Genomic DNA, 13,936 nt, shown 5'->3' with positions numbered 1-13,936 from the left:
AAGATCACTGCCAAACAGTATCAGCAGAAAGATCTATTTATTTTTCCTTACCTAAAACACTAAGTAAATGAAAAATTCACCTTAACATGCACTGAACATATCCAGTAACATTTCTCTGTTACTACAGGAACACACAACATACCTTTGGGGAATGATCAGTTATTAACATGGACAGTATCCAGAGCTTTTTTTTCCCAAAAAAAACAGATCTCAAGGCAGAATTAAGGGCAGGAGTCAATTCTCCCAAAGCTCTTGCAAAGTTCATTGCCAAAACATCAGACCTTCAGAGCAGGCAGGACGTGTAGTACTGAATAAATTCATACGTATCATGGGCTTTCAACATAATTGCAAATGTTTGGGGCAATCAGCCAATGCAAATGAGTGGGTTCTTCTGACCCTGAGGATTTGAGCTTTCTCCTGCATTCTGAGAAGTCACTTCAGTTCAAAAAAATTAGATTATGATCATTCCCTGTCATCCCTAACATTGTTATTCATGGTACTGGTGAACTGTATAAGGTTAGTAACTACTGCCTTACTGTGAGACTATAGATATAATATGTAAAGAACCCTTTATAAAATTTGCTTTATGCAGAGCTGAAGGAGACAGGGAAGGAATTCAGAAGAGCATTTCTGAAGATGAGTATTTTACAAGATGCAGGTTAACAGCACAGAATTGTTGTGATGGGTAAAGGAGTAATGAAGAAATGCTGATGGTGAAAATGTGATGGCAAACAAAGAATTTTCAAGAAATCAGAATAAAGCTTTATTATAAGTCTAAAAACAAAACAAAGGATTATTTAGAACCTAAATAATTTACCTGATGATTCAGGTCCTTTGGAATGTCTGGGGTGGTGGTGACTGATCACATCCTGGAGCGTGCACGAGCGTCCTTCACCACCTCAGTCTGCTAATGGAACAAAGTTCATTTGTTCATGACTCCATTGACCACATTCTTCTTTTAATAAGTGCATTTCTTTGTTTTGCACTAGTTCCTTTGTGTCTCACCCTTGTTGCTTTCCCTTTCAGGTTCTACATTGAAAGCATCTCCTATCTGAAGGACAATGCCACCATAGAGCTGTTTTTCTTGAATGCCAAGTCCTGCATCTACAAGGTGAGGGTTTGGGGAGCTCTGGGTGGCACCGGAGTGGCCTGAGACACCTGGATCTGCATTCCCTGCCCCAAAATTTACACTGCTCACACCTGGACTTACAGATACAACCTTCTCCTCCTCCTCTTCCTCCTCCTCCTCCTCACACAATTCCCTCTCTCCTCTGGCTCCAGCTACCACCTCACTTGGCAGCAGCTTTCCTGTCAGAGAGTGGTTCTGGGGTCAGACAGCTCTGGAAGTAACTCTTGTGGCTGGCAAGAGGGAATCTGCGCTGCTAAAATTACAAACTGGCTCGTATTTAGAAGGAAATGTCTGGATTTGTGTGAAAAGCGCTCTCTGGGCCGAGCGGCTGTCGTGAGGGTTTCCGGCCCGCAGAGGGCGGCAGTGCGGCGCGGGCGCCATCTTCGGGGCCGGGGCAGCGGTGTGAGTGAGGGGGAGCATGGAGAGGGAAAGATGGGATGGCCTCAGTTGGAATGGAACCGCAGGGATCGTCGAGTCCAGCTCTTGGCTCTGCACGCATAAACCCCAAGAATCCCACCATCTTCCTGAGAGTGTTGTCCAAACGCATCTTGAACGCTGTCAGGTTCAGTGCTGTGACCGCTTCTGTGGGGAGCCTGTTCCGGTGCCCAGCCACCCTCTGGGTGAAGAAGCTTTCCCTGACATCCAACCACTTTTCAGTTCCATGTCATTCATGTCACTGCTCACCAGATAAGAGTTCAGTGCCTGACCTTCCACTTCCCTTTGTGAGGATGTTGCAGATCACCGTGAGGTCTCCCCTCAGGCTCTTCTCCAGGCTGAACAAGCCAAGTGACCTCAGATTTGTGGGACAGGAGGAGTTTATGGATTTATATGTGAGTGGGGTAAAGGTGTCTGCGGATATGCACCAAAGATTGCCTTATAGTGGGACAAGCCATGCACTCAGAAATGGTTTTGTGTGAGTAATTGCTCTCCCTGGTACAATCCTGAGTGACCAGGCCACTGTCCCTGGCACTGCAGCTCAGAGCAGCCCCTTGCAAGGTACTGTCTGTGCCAGAGGTAACGGCGTCCTGGCACATCCTCAGCTTGGAGGGGTGCCCACAGCAGAGCCATGAAGCTGATCCCTCTCATGCCACAAGCCAGCTGTACATGGCAAGGTCCAGAAAATCAACCAGCCCCAGACCATGCTGAGGAGATTGGCAGTGTGCAGACTCAGCCAGGTGGGCTGGATGTGTGGGACTGGGAGAGGTTTGTCAGCAGCTGGGATTCCCTGGGAGGATCCCTCCTACCTCCCTCTGTGCTGGCAGAGGCCATTCCTGTGACTCACCTCCATCTGCCAGAGAGGAAGTGGTAGAAAAAGACAGATGTAGTCAAGGAGAGATTGTTCTGCCAATCCCACAACCCTCAGTACATTTGTGACCTCTTAAGCCAAGTAGATTACACCAAATCTGCAGCCACATTTGACACTTATATGTCCTAAAATGTAGGGACTAACTTTGTATTTTCTAAAATGCAGGGCAGAAGCCAGAAAATTCCCTTTTTTCAGTGCCCAGGAACTAGGCAGGGCTACTGAGCTGAGCTGAGCCGAGCTGAGCTGTGCAGTGCTTTCCTCTCCGGCAAGGCTGCAATTAGATGTGCTTAGTCAGCCCTCTCCAGCAACAAGCTCAGTGAGCATCACGTTTTGGTTCCTGGGGAAAGTTCCTTTTTGAAGTACTGCCAGGGAAAGCTTACACTGTTGTTCTTTTTTTGGAGAAAGCTTAATAAGAAGAAGAGAAGAAAAAAAAATAAAGAAAACAAAGTGCCTACAGATCTAGGTTGGTCTATTTTAGTCTGACCTCTCCTGAAACCATTACTTTGCACATTCAAGCTGAGTGTCTCTATCCAAAAATAGCCCTGCTGAAGTCCCAGTCTCCCATGAAGATCCTTCCCCATTTGACTTCCAGGCATAGTGCTATTAAAAAATACTCTGAATTTGAAAGTTGGGTGCATAGTGTCTGCTAAGACTCAGGGCAAGCACCCAGCCAGGTAGATTCCTCCTGATGTATTGTTGTGGGGAACTCGGTGTCTAAGCACAGACAGTGCTTATCAATCCTGCAGCTAGCACGTGATACCGCATGCTGCCAAACCATGAGAGCTTCCTTGTTGCACCAAAAGTTTCCTTATTGGACTTTCCATGGATACCTCCACCCCTGGCTCTCCTGCAGCCCAGGAAGACCAATGTGTATGAAATAAGCGTACTTCCTGACACTATGCTAGCACCTCAGACCTTCCCCTGTTGATTCTCCAGACACACATCCTCAAATATCCCCTTGCTCAGGTTGGGAAAGAATAAAACTGAGGCCCAGTTTGGGACTGCTGGTCACTGGGTTGCCACCTGGCCCTGTGTTGGGTGCTGTGCTCCTCCAGCTCTGCCCACTGCCCCCACTCACCAACCCTGTCGAGTAGTGTGATATTCATGAACCCACACACACAAACTCTTGCACAGGACCATCAAGCCACTTTTTTCCAGAGTGGCCAAGCCACATTTGTACTACCAAAGCAGACAGGGCTTGGCATCGGGCACTGTCCCTTGATCAGACAGGCTGTTTAATTACTCACACGTTCTGGCATGGGCTTTGGCCTGTGCCAACTAGCTCCGCCCCAGGCGTTGCTTCGGCACTGATCAAGGATGCGCACCTGTTCCAAACAGGCAACCCAGTGGTGGAAACCCCATCTGGGATTGGGGGGGAGAGGGTGAGTGTTTACTCATGAGCTGTACTACACCCCATGTACCCTTGGGGCCAGAAAATGGGCTCTGGCCCACTTCACCTGCCAGTATAGACTTGCCATAGCATTGACACATGGTTGCATGGGCTGGTTTGTCTGTGCCATGCCTGATGCTTCCAGCCAGGAGGAAGACCAGGTGCTCTGGTTCTAGTCTGCATTGCCTCTTGCTATGGGATATGCCTGATAACCTCAGCCCGGCCCTGCCTGCGGTTGAATCAACATCTTGCACCAGCCGCTTCCCTTGGCACAGGCTCATCATTGGTGCAGGTGCCTGGGTGACTCAGGCAGTTCAGCTGAGAGGAGAAAGGTGTGTTTATTGCCTGTAGCAGAGCTGCTCTTCACTCCCCAAGGAGTTGTTATGCAAGAGGTGAACTTATTTTAAAAAGCTGGCACTGGTGAAAGCCAAGGACACCTGGATCTTATCCTGTGTTTTTTTCCCTTTGTTTTTGATTTTGCCAGAGACAAGCCAATGCAGCAATTGTGGCTTGTAAATGAGGTGTGGCCATGACTTGGCTGGAGCATGGATCACAGCAGTGATCTATATTTGGATCACTCATTTCTTGCCAGATCAAGTAAAATATTAAAAACAGCAGCTTAAATAAATACGACAGAAAAACCACTACAGGAATGAGCTGAACAGTGCCGCAGTTTATTGAGCCACGTCCATAGGAGACAATGTAGGAGTTCTAGTTGCAGAAGAGAGACCTAAACATTATCTCAGTAAAAGCCCACTAGCTTCTCAAAGACAGGGACCAGAGAGCTAGGAATAACATGCTTGGCCTCCAGAGTAATGCTCGTGCCTCCCATCTCAAGCATCTTTGATGCTTGGACTGCGTTCTGCACATTCAGCCAGAGCAGTGCCTGGGCCCCTTGGTTTTGTAACTGCTGTCTCAGGCACAGCAGAGGAATCCTGAGAGGATCTGTTGGGACCATGGGTGTTCTTCATGTGACCATGGTGTCCAAGTAAAACCCTCCAAGATTGCTTTCATCAGTGGTAGGATCCTATAAGATGGAGCAAGGAAGATCTATAAAAAGACTTGCTGTCACAGCTCATTCTCAAACCACCCCCAGCCTCAGTGCTCTTGGGGGTGAAAAGGCCAAAACCAGGGCTCAAATCCTGCAAGAGTAAATATGGTTCATTTTCCTGTGAGCTTATCTTTTGCTAGGGACAGAGAAGTGCATTGGGGAATTTGATACCACCTCAGTGTGTCAAAGACAAATTCTCATTCCTTGCTTCTATGAGCCAAGGACCAAGCTGTGTTCTCTTGAAGCGTGGTTAAATCTGGGGGCAAAAAAAAAATCTATATCCTAGACTGCTTTTCACTGAATCCCACAAGAAAATAAAATGTACCCTGATCCTACCTCTTCCACCTGCCTTCTCCTCATTTCTCCCTCAGGAATCCCTTCATGCCACATCCAGTTATGCTTCATTAACCAATGCATTACACTGAATATTTGGCTTTTTCCATATCTTAATGGGCAGGTTCTCCTTCCCTTTTCTCTCCAGGAGCACAGGGAACACTCTGAAGCCTAGCCAAGGGAGAAAACTGGCACTGCATGCTTCACCATGCAGTAATCAGGAGGAGATGTATGTCCTTCTTACAGGAGCTCAACTCTCTTTTTCTTTCTTGTTTTCTTCACCTTTCAAGGAACTCATTGAGGTTGACAGTGAAGTGGTGTTTGAACTGGCTGCGTACATCTTGCAGGTAAGCACCCGCCTTCTCTCACTTGGTGCTTCCTCATGCTGCATTAAATCTTTTGATTTACCAAATCTACAATGGCTGTGTGGAAGTGTCGGGGTTCCCCCCCAGTTGCAGGAAAAGATGTCTTTCCACAGTTTTCATTGTTTCTGCCAAAATGGCTATGGAAGGCTCTCAAACTAGACCTCCACACCCAGGCAGCAGGTACTACCAACATTTTGTATACAGAAATGTGTTATGTTTGCACCAGCACAGATGTCCAAGACTCTGGGATATGATGTACAGCCAGAGAAAATCTAAGTGATGAATGCGAATTCCTGGGTGAAATCCATATGCAATGGGTTTTTCCTCCAGCAACTTTACTTGCATTTGTTTTCCCAATGGGGCTTGGTCCTCTGATGAGCTACATAAGCTTCTACATGTGCAACTGTCTGTATTCTCCAAGTGGGCAGAATCGTTTAAAGAGTTTCCTAATTACTGGCTTTCAAAGTTCCTCTCATCAAGAAGAGAGAAGAGGGTCAGAGAGGAAATGACCAAGTGTTTGGTAAATGTCTGGTTACCAGAAGGGAACCTTTTCAGGGTAGCAGAGCTGGGTTTTGTGAAAGTTCTCTTTTTAGAAGCATGACTGTGGGAGCAGATCAGACATAATTGTCAGATGATCCTTGTTTCCCCTCTCTTACAGTCTGTAGTTTTAACTTTTTCCCATCAGCCATGAAGCTATATGAGGAGCCATGTGAGCAAACAAACCAGCTCATCAGACTGCACTAATAAATAACAATGCATTGCACTTCTAGAGCACTCTTAAAGCCATGTTAAAGAAACAATTAACGTGTAGGGATTTGAACCTTCATTAAAATAATTTTATGTAACAAGAATGGAGCGAGAGAGGATGGAGGACTCAATTAGCAGCACATTATAGAAATCACATATTGGCTGTTGGGGGAATACACATCAAACAAGGGGCTCATTGTGAGAAGCAGCAGTGGGGTTATGAATCTATTGTCTGCTCATCCTAGTAAATAACTTAGTGTTTAGTAATTGTACAGCCAGACCCAGAGCTGCCACTGTAACTAACCTTTGTTGCTGGGATTGTTTCTTGCCACAAATACAGGATGTTACGCTTATTCCTGTAGTAGTCTGATGTGCAACTTAATGAAAACAGTCAAAACGAGCCACACCTTTGTTTGCCTGTAACCAGAAACTACTACAACCCATGCTTGTGACAGGATCCAAGCAAAACAAAAAGAATCATACTGCATTTTGCTCTACTTCTTGATGCAGCATTTAGGTCAAAGCACTGAATTATGAAGAATATACCCTAAAAAATTGATTTTACATTTAGTATGCTCACACCCATGCAGGCTGGATCATATCCTTTGGGCTTTGTTCTGTGTTGAGCTGTAATCATGACATGCTCAAAGACTCCTTCCTATGAACCAGAGAAGCACTTATCTGCCATTCAGTTCACTTAGAGGGAAATGGAAAGATAGTAAAGGTCTGTCAGAACTCAAGTGATTTATTCTGTAGCCCTATTTCAAATTGTTTTATTACCAGAACAAATTAAAGTACTACCAGAGCTCTGAACTTTACCCCAGCCTCAGGACTGAAACACCACTGGACGTGGGCTGGCAGGTTTTGCGGGTAGATGAATGGATGCAAAGACAAAAGACCTGAATACAAAGCCCAGTCCTTTTGGCAGTGGAAACTCCCTCACTGCACAAATTATGTTCTTCACTGTGCTTTCTGTGTAGCTGGTGGTAAATGAGGTGTTTTAGCATGAATCATATGAAAGGCATATTGTCTGTGGTAAATGGAATATGCAAAATGTGTTCTAAATCTATTGTGGAGGGCACTGACCAGATTTTGAGGATTCTCCAGGTGTGCAGTAAGACTAATCTAACTACTGTAGTGAAACATTATCCAACCCTTCAACATCAGGCTGTGATGGTAATAAATAGAAGTATTTAGATGTACAAGTAAGGGAGCTAAATACTCCCCCAAACATCCAGCAAGGAGTTAGAGAAACCTGTGTTTTGCATCCCCTTGAAAGCTGACAGTGAGCAAACTTTTTGAAAGTCTATGTACTAGAAAATGTCCAGAATACTTGTAATAAAGTCAGGGGACTTGCAGTCGCAGAGGCTGCAAAGCCAGTGAGACTTCAGAGATTTTTTAGTAATGTAGCACCCAAAATTTCTTATTTACTGGCATAATTTCCTGTAGCATCTTAGGTATCCACAGCAGAAAGAGGAATCTACTGGCCCTGTGTTAGATCTTTTGTTTGTTAATCTGCCCAACTCACTGTATCATGGCACTTGACATTGGATACCGATTCCAAAAAATGCATGAGGAATCAATTAGAACAGGAAATTGCTGCTAAATTAATTTTGCAAATGGAAAATCTTGGACAGCCTTTTCTTCTCTTTTTTTTTTTTTTCCTTTTTAATTATATATTTTTAATTTCTCTTCCTTGTTTTACAGGAGGCAAAGGGAGATTTTTCAAGGTAGGTGAACTTTAAAAGTTTTTGCCATTGTGTGATGTGAGAATAAATCTGGTGAAATTCCTGTGTGAGACATGCAACTCAGTAGCTGTATAGCAACAGGATTGCCCCTATTAGCAATGCAACTGTGTGTGCATTGCTAACAAAGGCATCATGTTTTCTGACATAATTTCTTCACCAAACACAACCTTTGACCAGAGCATGCCTTGCAAACAGCATTGTTTGTGATTTTGTTGTTGACAAATCTCATTATGTGGTCATTAAGTTCAGGAAATAAACTAGTCTTTGGAAGGAAATTGCTAAGGAAATTACTCTAAAATCACTGTTATATCACAGATCCTGCTAGAGGCAACATTAGCATTCCATCACTAATTGAGATTTCAGTTTAAATTTGGACAGTTCTCAAAATCACAAATTTGATAATTGGTTTTGTTGAACTTCTGCTATCCCTTGAGCCAGATCTTCAGACTTACTGTAAGAAATTCAATGAGGTGACTGTACTTAGTGTTTCAGAATACTGTTAATGAAATGCCCAAGAATTTTCCTGTAAGTGGACTGTGTCTGTGATTTATACATTAAGCAATAATAAGCAACCAAAGGTCAGGGGGTTGTTTGGTGTCTCACGTGAGAAACGTGGAAGTTCTTAGTGTGATGCTCAAGAGAACTGATGATGCTAAAAGTTTTGTATAGTCCATGTTTTACTTTTGCTGACCGGAATGTGAGTTCAGCTGGAGGACCACAATATCCATGAAAGTTAGTTTCAGAGAAGGAAAGAAGTGAGCAGTAGGATTGAATTGTCAGGTGAGCCTAAAGTGTTGTCTTAATTTTGTCAGTATTGCAATACACTGAAAAATAACTGAAAGGCTGTGAAGAGCAATGCACTGAAACATGATGGGAGGCCATGAAGAACAGGCAGGTTCCACTTTCTGATGGATTGGACTTCTAGCCAGCTAAAATGGTGACAAATCAGTGAAAAGAAACTGCATTGTAGATATCTCCTGCCCATCATGGGATCTGAGATGACATAAGGCAGTCCTTGCTAAAAGGAAGTTTAAGCTCTGCCTTATCATTTCTCAAAACCTTACTGAACTTGCAAAATCCTGACATGCATTTGACCACAGAGACAGAAAGCCAGTCTTACTTCATTTTTCAGTTCTGCCTGATTTGGAATAACTTGGCTATCAGTGCTGTTTATTTAGGGGGTACTGGAGTGCATGTAGCTCTGACTTTCAGTCTGGTTTTCAATGCACTGACAAGTATTCAGTTCAGAAGAGTTGTGCCAAGCAAAGTTTTGCCATTTCAACCTGTGATAAACCACACTTGGTTTTGCTAAGAAAAGTATTTGTTTCCCAGAATGTCTTGGTTATGGTGAAGACAGATTTGGAAAGTGTACATTCAGGCTACAAAACGCAAGACAGAAAGGTATCAGATAGTTCAGAGTAATAGGACTGAAAGCATTTTATCTTCAAGTACCTGTTTCCAGACCAGAAATGGAAACAGCTGGTGCAAAGTATCCACCTGCTAAAAGTTGTGTGATGTTCCTTGTGAAAGGAGTGGTTGAGTTTATCACAGTATATTTCTCTAGGCCACAGAGAAATGAGGAATCTTCTCTGAGGGCACAGACGATACCTCAAGCCATGATGTTAACTGCTCCCACCACATGAGTGTGGCTGTCATCACCAGCCCATTAAAACAGCTCTGAGTTCTTTCACCTGTGGATCACAGTGGTTTGAAATGGAAGGGGGATTCATTACTTCCCAGTCAGGCAAACAAGGGTTGTCATAATAACAATTTGAGGGCACTGCCAGGGATCTTAATTTATAAATGGACTTTGGGGACAAAGCAATCTACCAGTTTGAGGCCTGTTCTTGGAGAAAAGTAGAAGAATGCTACCCCGACCCTGTATGGTCTAGAAGACAGCATATCCCAGGGATGTCTGTCCAGCAGCTCCCATCTAATGTGCACTGACACAGGTTTATGTGCTGGGTGAGATCCAGGTGCTACTGTAGTCAACATGAGGTTGTTGTGGTCAAGATTTTTGCCTGCTGAGATTTGTGGTTATCCTATCAGCAGTGTAAAATCTGGCAGGCAAATCAAGCCTCAGGCCAGCCAGAGGAACTGCAGGTGAAGGCAACTGTTCTGATTTCTCTTAAGGATGAAGTTAGCTTCAGTGTCTGAAATTAGTTGATGCTGAAATACTTTTTAAAGTGGAAGTGGCAATTCTTTGAAACAGAGAAGCTTTGCAGTTGTGATTGTCTTGCCGCTCAGATTTAAAGATTATATGTTGTGCATGGCAGCATGTGTCGTGTGAAGGCTGAACTCTTGAACTCCTTTGTTTTTGAGATAATAATTTAATTCTAAAGGGTTGCATGCTTGGAACGCAGACTGGAGCTTTCCCACACCTGCCCTGTCTGCTGCCACCATCAGATTTATAGCTTGTGAGAGTACAAGTTTCTCTCTGGCCCCAATCCAGAAAAGTGCATAAGTGCTGGCTCACTTGCAGTGATGCGAGAATTGCTGTTCCCCACTCCTGTGAGTCACTGCCGATCACCTCAGGTGCTGGGATAGTGAAAGCCAAACTGTCACAGCTCCAGCTGCGTGTTGGCACCTGTCTGTGGTGGCCAGAGTGGGATTACCTCCAAACCCCACTGCAGCCAGGTGAAGGATCTGCAGCTGGTTCAGGACTCCTGAATGCAGTTGCAAGTCTGCTCTTTGGGCCTCGTGGGAACTCAAAAAACAGAATCAAACTTACAAACTCTAACAGTCAGCTTTCTGTCTCTGTGAACTGATACATCCTCGGTGACAGCAGCTCCCACTGCTGCTTTTGAGGAAATCATCCCATACCTCAGAATAATCACTGTGGTCAGAGTACTCCTTTCTCCTTTTCCAAAAACCAGCTTGTGTTTTCAAGTACAATCCTTTGGTAGGATATTATCATGCATGAGTCTGTTGTCACTGCTTCTTGTTACCCTGGGCATCTCAGTGATTCCCAGGTTTTGCTAAGCCTGGGGAACACGGTCCAAGTCACCCTCACCTGTCTTGAAGTAAAATGCCACAACAGCCCTGACAGATGAGTTTAGCAGTTTAAATGAGCAATTCTTTTAAGTCCTTTTCCATTTCTAATGTGTGTTAAATTTCAAAAACAAGCTCATCAGAAACCCTGAGTTCTGAGCCTGTTTAGATCAACAAAGTATTTCTTTATGTTTGCTGTGAGTAGTCTCATCCATCTCTTGGTTGATAAAGATTCAAGCAGAATGAGGTTTAAAATAAAAAGCTTTTCTTCTTAAGAAGTTCCTAGTCCTCTGCACTAAAGAAGAGCATTTTCATGTTACTGAAAGAGAATGCCCAAATGCTTCAGCTGACAAGACTTAAACGTGTTTACTTTTAGTCTGGAACATACCATTGAATTTCAGACAATCAGGTATCCCTGTTCATCTGATTTTCAGGTGGAACCAGACACTTAAGACTAGATTTGTCCTTTTCAGTATTAGCTGCAAACATTTTGACTTCAAAGGCATAGAATTGCATGTATAAAGTACTCTGCTAGTACCCTGCAGATGGGTCTAAAGGTTATTAGCTCAAAATAATCTTGTTTCTAGTTGGGAGCTGAGTCAGATTTGGTTGGCAGAGCATGGGCAGAACAAATTTCAGTTCCTTAGATGGACACAAATCCTACAGGTGTGACATTCTCTAGGTCTACTTAAAGGAGTTACTAAGGCTACCCTGGCTAATTTGTGGGGGAAGACAGCATATTGTTAAAATAATTGAGATTTTTTCCCCCCTAATTTAATCCTGCCAGATTGAGAGTCCAGTCCCAAAATCTCTGGAAAACTCACACCAGCTTTGTTTTTAAATGTTCATAATCCAGTTCTTTGGCCTTAAATAGCTTGTATGTCAAAGCAGCAAGAAATGGCACATACTGATAATTTGTCCCTCGGTTTGGGGAAAGAAAAACCTCTGAGTAAAACAAAATCCTGGACCACTGCAGCTAGTTCTTCATTGCTAGATTTCTTCCAGTTAAACAATATGACACATTTCAAGTGAACTCTAAGTATCTCCCAGCAATATATGAAAGAATAACAAGGGAGAAAAGCTAACAGCCAACTTCCCGCTAGGCAGAATTTCACAATAATTTCAACCTTTGGGCAGATGGTAATGTTGATGGTAATGAGATGGTAACATAGTTTCAGGCTTACTTTTCTTTCTGTGTAACCAACTGATATTTAACCAATTAGAACGTATTAAAGGGTTACAAAACCCAGGCTGCATTCTTACAGCCTAATGGTGAAGATCCTAAACACTGTATTTTGAAAAGTACCATCTAATCTGAGAATCTCAGACTCTGCATTTCCTCCTGCATTCTACAGAATGAATTGCTATGCTGAGAAAGTTGGTAACTGTAGCCTTCAGTTTTGTTTTGTTACTGATCATTGTTATTACGCATGCTGGAAAATATATGGATTTCTTGAGACAAATGCATATGTAATCTTGCTCAAAATTACTTTAGACAATATGCAAAAACTTGTTTTTCACAAAATGTTTGTGAAGTTCTAGGCAGGCCTTTTGCCCCATGTGTAGTTAAAGATACTAAGAATCACCACTAAGAGGTGGTGACTAATTTATTTGAACAAGACTCATTAAACAGGCAGTACCAGAACAAACCCAAGAAAAAGGAGTTCTGTTTTCTAGGTTCATTGTTAGTCTGGACCTCTCTTCTGGTTTTCTAACCAGCTTTCAGGAACCCATGCAGATGGCTTTTCCAGTTCAGTTTTCATATTGTTATTCAGTCCTTTAAATATCACCATTTCCACCATAGGAAAAAAAAAGGAATAAAGTGGTCTAGGAGACACAGAGAAAGTGTGTTTGGAGCCTTTCTCCTGCATATTAATAGATCTGTACCCTAAACACCCTTCTGTATATATCAGCCCTGGAGGCTGGACACTTCCGAATATAAAATAAATGCAGCATAAGTGACCGAACTGAACAAACTTTCTAAATACAGTAATAAAATAAACACACTGAGATATTTCAATAGAAAGAGCATGAAAGGCAGTAAGAACAAAACCACTTGTGATCCTGCTGGAAACATTTTGAAAATTGAGCGGTTCAGTGTTTTAAAAGGATCCAAGAGGAAAGTGACCTCATGACCACTAGTTCAAATGCAATGTGAGTCTTTTTTTTTTTCTTTTTTTGATTTGACATCTTTTTGGGAGTCTAAATTAATTTGTCTTGAGATGAGTCTTTCCAGAAGGCTTAGTGAATGCATGGACCACAGAATGAAATACCTTTTTGTTCCTGAAAGTGATTATCTGACATACATTTGATGCTTTGAGGCCTTGAGGCACTATCCTTATGATGTTTTCTAGGTGCTGAGCAGAAATTTTAATCCCACCCAACATCACTAAGAATATGTTTTTCTCTGATTCTTGAAAGACTTTATCACAGCACAGTGGTACTGTGCACCCCACTGACATAAAAAACAGAGCTGACTGATGCTAGCTCTTTCTTTTATAGGAGACTGACTGACTCAGAGTTTTTCCCAGACTCTCAGGGATCATTAGTCACCACTAATCTTGCCCTATTTGATAGATTTCTGGGCTCAGAAAGTCCCTGTTTGGAACTCACTCTGTGCTTTCCCAGAAAAGTTTTGGAACTCTCTCAACTTCCTTCTCTGAGCAGCCAGCCTCGAAAAATCTTAATTTGAGGGCAGTTACTGCTGCTTGTGCTCTGATTGTCCCAAGTTCTATTCTTTTTTCCCAGTTTCTTTCAAAATATCAAAAACCTCAGTAAGAGCTGAGTATGCACATGCTGTGGAGGAGACAGCTCTGGGCAATAAACTCTAAAAAGTAGCAACTTGTTTTCTAGGCTGTCAGTCACAGAACAGAGCA

At 43.1% G+C, this 13,936-nt stretch overlaps 1 protein-coding gene across 2 annotated transcripts in view; it reads left to right on the top strand.

Annotated features, from left to right (window-relative positions):
- The window catches only part of LOC131573015 (FERM domain-containing protein 4A-like), a 176,617-nt gene that overhangs the window by 98,398 nt on the left and 64,283 nt on the right, over window positions 1-13,936 (top strand). For both annotated transcript variants that reach the window (XM_058826575.1, XM_058826576.1), the window contains exons 5-7: window positions 1,027-1,111; window positions 5,500-5,556; window positions 8,029-8,051. In XM_058826575.1, coding sequence (XP_058682558.1) covers window positions 1,027-1,111; window positions 5,500-5,556; window positions 8,029-8,051 — 165 coding nt within the window. The remainder of the gene's footprint in view (window positions 1-1,026; window positions 1,112-5,499; window positions 5,557-8,028; window positions 8,052-13,936) is intronic.

The sequence above is a fragment of the Poecile atricapillus genome, chromosome Z (assembly GCF_030490865.1).
Source record: "Poecile atricapillus isolate bPoeAtr1 chromosome Z, bPoeAtr1.hap1, whole genome shotgun sequence".
Classification (NCBI taxonomy): Eukaryota; Metazoa; Chordata; class Aves; order Passeriformes; family Paridae; genus Poecile; species Poecile atricapillus.
Note: the sequence above shows the minus strand (reverse complement) of the source record. Positions and strands in the feature narration are given on the sequence as shown.